General features: G+C 46.0%; 1 protein-coding gene across 4 annotated transcripts in view; it reads right to left on the bottom strand.

Annotated features, from left to right (window-relative positions):
• Positions 1-454: 454 nt before the first annotated feature.
• The window catches only part of Runx2 (RUNX family transcription factor 2), a 135,020-nt gene continuing 129,474 nt past the window's right edge, over positions 455-6,000 (bottom strand). For 2 of the 4 annotated variants that reach the window (XM_051152914.1, XM_051152916.1), the window contains 2 exons: positions 3,094-3,159; positions 455-1,478 (listed from right to left, as the gene is read on the bottom strand). In XM_051152914.1, coding sequence (XP_051008871.1) covers positions 1,000-1,478; positions 3,094-3,159 — 545 coding nt within the window. In that variant the 3' untranslated portion in view covers positions 455-999. The remainder of the gene's footprint in view (positions 1,479-3,093; positions 3,160-6,000) is intronic. The other 2 variants (XM_051152915.1, XM_051152917.1) reach the window with 1 other exon arrangement.

Below are 6,000 nucleotides of genomic sequence, written 5' to 3'. Positions count from 1 at the left end.
ATTGCTTAGCAATATTTCTGATATGGCTCTAGCCCACTGAAGGAATTTGTTATTTAAGAAAAAAAAGCACTTTTAGAGACCGAAGTCAACATATCATTACACTAAGAAATGTTCCAAATGTCCAAATGTCATTAAATAATTATAAATATATCTTTAAAGTTATATGACCATCCATGTTAGCAAGTTACTTCAGATTTTACACATATTCATAATTTAAAAAAAAAAAGAAAAAGAACACACAGCCAACTCAAACACTATATCATTATGGCTATAATAAGGTATTGCCATTTTCAGTTTTGCATAAAGGAAAGAGGAGGAGGGAGGGGAGGGACAGGAATTTATTTTTGGTTAAATGGGGGGGGAAATGAGGGAGTATTTTTAAAAAGTAAAATAAAATAATCTATCCTGATCAGTATTTTTGAAGTCACTTCCTTAGAGTAGAAAAAAACAAAAACAAAAAACAAAAAACACAAGTGAACTCAAAAAGTTCAAATCAGTACCTGCAGCAAGTCTGAAGGAAAACTCTGGAACAGGTATCAGAATGGGCAGCACTGGGGGCATCCGTGCCACCCCGCGTCCCTTTGAGTGCACCATAATTGGCTTTGTAAGCTGGTCTGCAGAGCGCACTGGCCCCACACAGCCAAGGTGTGTGGCTTCAAAGTACAGGGAGGAAGTGGCTTGGCTCTTCTTCCTCCCAAGCCCAGAGTCCACCTCTCTGAACTGGTATAAGAACAGGTTACTTACAAAAACAGACTAGACAACACCACCTTTGAAGGTTTGTTTCTTGGTAAAGGGAATATCTTAAATAGTAAACAACATGAAAGCCAGTTATGACTGTCTCTGCCCTCTTAGGGTTGCAAGGTCATGATTAGGGAGTGAATGAGAAAATCTTCTAGATAGCTAATCGATATACATATATATGCGCTCTCTTTATATATGTATATATTAACACATGTGGAGTGTGGCCCCTGGATGCCATTGGGCCACGGCTGAGGAATTTCAATATGGCCGCCAAACAGATTCATCCATTCTGCCACTAGAATTCAAAACAGTTGGAGAACTGCTGTGGCTCCCGTCAGCGTCAACAGCATCATTCTGGTTAGGCAAATTTGGATTTAATAGCGTGCTGCCGTTCGAGGTGGTGGTGCATGGTGGAAGCATTCTGGTAGGAGACCGGTCTCCCCCGGGTACCATGGGGAACTGATAGGATGCTGATGACGTGCCATAGTAGAGATATGGAGTGCTGCTGGCCTGGAAGGGTCCGCTCTGGCTTTGGGAGGAGCCGGGGTAGGGTGGTGGCAGGTAGGTGTGGTAGTGAGTGGTGGCGGACATGCCGAGGGACATGCCTGACGTGACTGGCGGGGTGTAAGTAAAGGTGGCTGGGTAGTGCATTCGTGGGTTGGAGAGGCGGCTCTCAGTGAGGGATGAAATGCTTGGGAACTGCCTGGGGTCTGAAAAAGGGCCCAGTTCTGAAGCACCTAAAAAATTATAACAGAAGATGGGGAGGGGGAGGAAACATCTGTAAATATCAATTAGAATGATAGAATCGTTACAAGATTTTTTTCAAAAGTAGAAAACTTTAGCTTTCTCCCAAGGAACAGCAAGTCACCAACAGATTTTTCAAATGCACCGCTCACCTCGGGCTTTTCTTTTTTCTTTTTTCTTTTTTTTTTTTCACCTTACAGTCTCAATGGCATGAATCCTCGGGCTCTCCACCCCTAGAGAATCCCAAAGGGCTTTTAAAAGCCAGATGTGTGCTAGACCCTGTGTGGAAGCCAAACCCACACTCCAGTCAGAGGCTCATTCACTAGACTTGAAGGCTGGCTCTTCACTGGTTCCCCCCCTCCTCTTGTTTCTTATTGCACTTGGGGTCTCTGAAGTAAAACCTTTACTGAATCAGATCAATTGATTTTTTTTTCCTAGTTCAGTGTAAACAAATCTAAACTGGGTTTATTATCCCCCTCCCCCCTTCGGCTTCCTTGTTGAGAACAGCGCATCAAACGGACTCCTTTAACATAAGTCCTGCTGTTTCTTTTAACCATTAAGAGAATTTAAGATCTTGTTCAAATCCTCATCCCAGTCAGGGAAATTGTGCTCTAACACTAGCTTGCTTTTTCTGGGGGTGTTGGGGAGAGTCCAGGCCTCAGCAATTCTCCCTTGAGTCATAAATGAGATAGGAAGGTATTGAGAGGGAGGGCAGGGGGCGGGGACCGCAGTGGCAGAGTGGGGGACCTTGACAGTCACTGCTTTTCAGAGTCTTGGTGAATGAGTGAGTGACACAGGGCCTGAATTAGACCAGATTCCCACAGGAGCTCCCATAAGGGCTTAATGCCTAGGACAGACTGAGCTGAGAGCTGCTCCCTGCTGGCTACCTGTCCCATCTTCAAAGCTCAGAGGCAGAGATGGTTCCCCTCTAGAACTTTCTCTCCTGAAGCTGTCAATGCACCAACCCCTCTGCTTTCTCACTCCTGGAAGCATGGCTAAAGACTTTGCGCATAGGAACTAGTTTTCTGAAATGGATAAAATGCATAGCTGTGATCTTGGCGTTCCTTACAATTTCCTAGAATTGACAGAGTTATGACAAGGCCTTCTGTAAAACATCGGTGTTTCTAGCTAAGTTTGTGGTGTCTTCCAGATTCCCTGCTACTGTTTGTCTTGGTTTTCTCTATCTGCCTCGGCTACAGGTTTCAGCTGTGAGGAAAAGTATGAAGCAAGCCCTGACGATCTTAACTGTCCCTCAGCCCAATTTGTATTCAACTGTTCTTCTCAGATAGTTTGATGTTTACTGGAGGGAATTCAAATATGTGGCTGGAAGGGGCCTGTGAGAGAGTGGTCACGTTTGTTAGAACGCACATTGCTTGTAATCGTCACCATACACTGGGATTCAGTGCGTGAAATGCATTTGTCATACAAAGTGACTGCTTGAAAGCAACATAGAGTTAGCAGAACCTTCCCTCCTCCCTCACAAACCAGAAGACAGTGGCCCTCAAACAGCCCAGCCCAGCCCAGCCCTGCCCTACCCAGCCCAGCCCAGCCCAGCCCTGCCCTACCCAGCCCAGCCCAGCCCAGCCCAGCAATTGTGAAAAGTCTCACCTGCCTGGCTCTTCTTACTGAGAGAGGAAGGCCAGAGGCAGAAGTCAGAGGTGGCAGTGTCATCATCTGGAAAATGAGGGGACGAACTCTAAGTTCCCTTCCAGCTCTCTTATTGACATCTCGTCTATGACATTAATTCCAAGGCAGGAGGAGAGACAAGAGCCTTGGTCCATGAGGGCGTGTCCCATCCCTCATTAGTGCCTTCCGGGGACCCACTGGCCCATCTGCAGAAGGTGGACAGCAAATGCGCTGCCTCTAACACCAGCAGCAAATGCTCTCAAGATGGCAGACTAAAATGCATGCAGCTGCACACTTTGTGGCCTGCTTTTTATAAACCCGCCCCCCCCTCCCTTGACCAGCCTCTCCATCACCCCTCCCCCTAAATGAAATTCTGACAAGCTCAAGGTTTGGAAGGTGCAAATAGTGATAGTAAAAGACTCAGCAATGTGAGCAGATGAGCTTCCTGGCCTCCCTGACCTGTGTTTATGTGGGGGTGGGGGGTGAGTGGGGGTGGGGTGGGAGTGGGGCCTCAAACAGAGGCCACAGGTGGTCCTCAGCAGCCTTCTTGCCCTACTGCATCAAGGTGAAGTGTAATAGCTACAGGCAGGCCACTTCCGTGAATACACAGAGCACAGGAAAAAAACCCAGACTAACCCCAGTAATTTAAAAACGGAAAGAAGTCACACTTAAAACGTCAACATTTGCCCCTCAAGGAAGCACAGACTTCACACACAGATAGGCATGTTAATGTCTTTTTTAAAGGCTTCTAACATGTATTTATTTTCCCTTAAAACTATGTTTTAGGAATAATTAAAGTTCCATATGGTCTCTCTTATTTTGATGCAGAATTCCCATTAAAGCCCTTTATGAGGGACTCTGCTAGTAAACCCTGAAACGCTTTGTATTCATTCCTACCACACACACCTCTATTTTAGCTGCTACATTTTGCTGATGCTTTTATTACTCTGAAGCATATGCCAAGATCGTTGTAGCTTTGGGGTTTAGAAACACGAACTAACGCAAACTGACAGTTGTCTTTGGGGTTCATTTCTCTTAGTGGAAAACAATGGGACAGGTGTCTGCTGGGGCAAAAGTGCTCTAGGCAGTGGGTTCTGGTCACCTGAGACCCACGATGTCTTGAGTGAGTGAACCAACGTAGACTTGAAAGAGTTTAGAAGAGACTTTTTGTAATCTATGAACAATGGTTTTCTCGAGTTTGCTGTCATTTTATGCTAATTAGCCTTGTTTCTGAAGCAGACTTCATTGTATTGGGGATGAAGAAATAAGAACTTTTCTTGTGTGTGGGATCTGCATAGAAACTTGATTATTTAGAATCGTTGTCTCAGATGGAAGAGAGGCAGCTACATTTCCTCTCCCAGAGTGGGTCTTCTTCCTCTGAATCTGCAAGTGCTGTGCCTTCCTTTTTGGGTGATTTTGACAATGACACTGCTCTCCCTTGTGTTACAGCCACAAACATTAAAAAAAAAAAAAAGTTAAAAACAGGTACGGAATTGACTTTGGAAAATGTCAATTTGACTTGTTAAAAAGTGCCCACAAGATGAGAGAGTTCAAGAGCACATGTACTCCCATCTAGTTTTCTACATGCAAATCCACTCCCCTTCCAGTGACAGGCCTGTAGCCTTCGGGTGACCCAAAGCCATCTATCTTAAAGACCCCAGCTCCAGACTATTAAATAAAGCTAATGTTATTCCTTCAGCCATTATCTATGGATAATCTCGTCCATGTACAAGGAACATTAAACTGTGCTAAAAAAAAAAAAAAAAAAAAAAGGAAACTGCCAGGAAACAGGAAACAGAGGGTTCCATGATCCACGTGAGATCTTATGGTTCTAATATAGTTTCAAAAGTCACCTGTTCGGGGGGTACGGGGCAGGGGGCGGGACACAGCTTAAGCCTGTAATCCAAGGACAAAGAAGGCTAACTAAGGTAGGAGTTGAGGCCTGCCTGAACTACTTAGGGAGTTTCAGGCTAGTTTGCGGTAGAGAGATGGGATCTCTATCTCAAAACAAAATCAAAGTTTCAAAACGGCATTTCACTGTGCCTGGTGGCTGACAGGAGTTAGCGAAGCTCGAAGCTCGGAGGTGACACATTTTCCTGCTAGGCTAGTTTGACTCAGCAGTAGGGCTGGAGGGACACTGCCCAGTTAACTTGAAAGCTGTGACAGGGAGGGAGGGCACTGCAACACTTTGGTGAGTTGCCAGACAAATAAAAATGACTTCCACAAAGCTTTGTGCCCGTGACACTTTCTGCTGTGTCCCCTGAGCTCCCACCTTAGCCATGGACTGCCTTCTGATGGTCAGAGCACCCTGATTGGGAAGTCTCAACTGCTAATGGATTGCTGTCTAATCTGCTCACAATAGGGGAGCTGAAGGCCTGGGGAGACTGGGAGAGCCTTTCATTCAGTCAATATTCCCACACAGGGAAGGTGGCAGACCCAAGGACACCCTCTCACTTCTAAGGGAAGACAAGCAGTCTGTGTTAGCCTTGAGAAATCTGCTTGAACAGACCCCATCCCCCTCCCCATTTGTCCCACTATATTTGTCTAAATGGAAGCTACTTAAAGTAGTTTGGTATCTCAGTGTCACCCCCAATGATAATTGCTATTTGGGGGATGGGATCCTCTTAATGCCCCGCTTTGGCCACATTGTTGATCTAATCTTATAAACAGTGGCCAGTTTCAGTTGCTTGAGGTACAAGAAGGATAGGGGTAAGGTCTCCACCCGCTCCCCCCCGCCCCTCCCCCCAGGAACCTCCTGGCTTCCTACAGATGCTTCATCCCAGAGCTGCTGTCTCCACTCCCAGCCACAGCTGGACAGCTTGCAAACAAATGGAGCTGCCATAAGGAGGAGCTGAAAGAGCCTGGCTCAAGAGGGCAGCAGCAGCAGCA

The sequence above is a fragment of the Acomys russatus genome, chromosome 11, assembly GCF_903995435.1.
Source record: "Acomys russatus chromosome 11, mAcoRus1.1, whole genome shotgun sequence".
In the NCBI taxonomy this organism is placed as follows: domain Eukaryota; kingdom Metazoa; phylum Chordata; class Mammalia; order Rodentia; family Muridae; genus Acomys; species Acomys russatus.
This window is presented reverse-complemented; position numbering and strand designations above follow the sequence as displayed.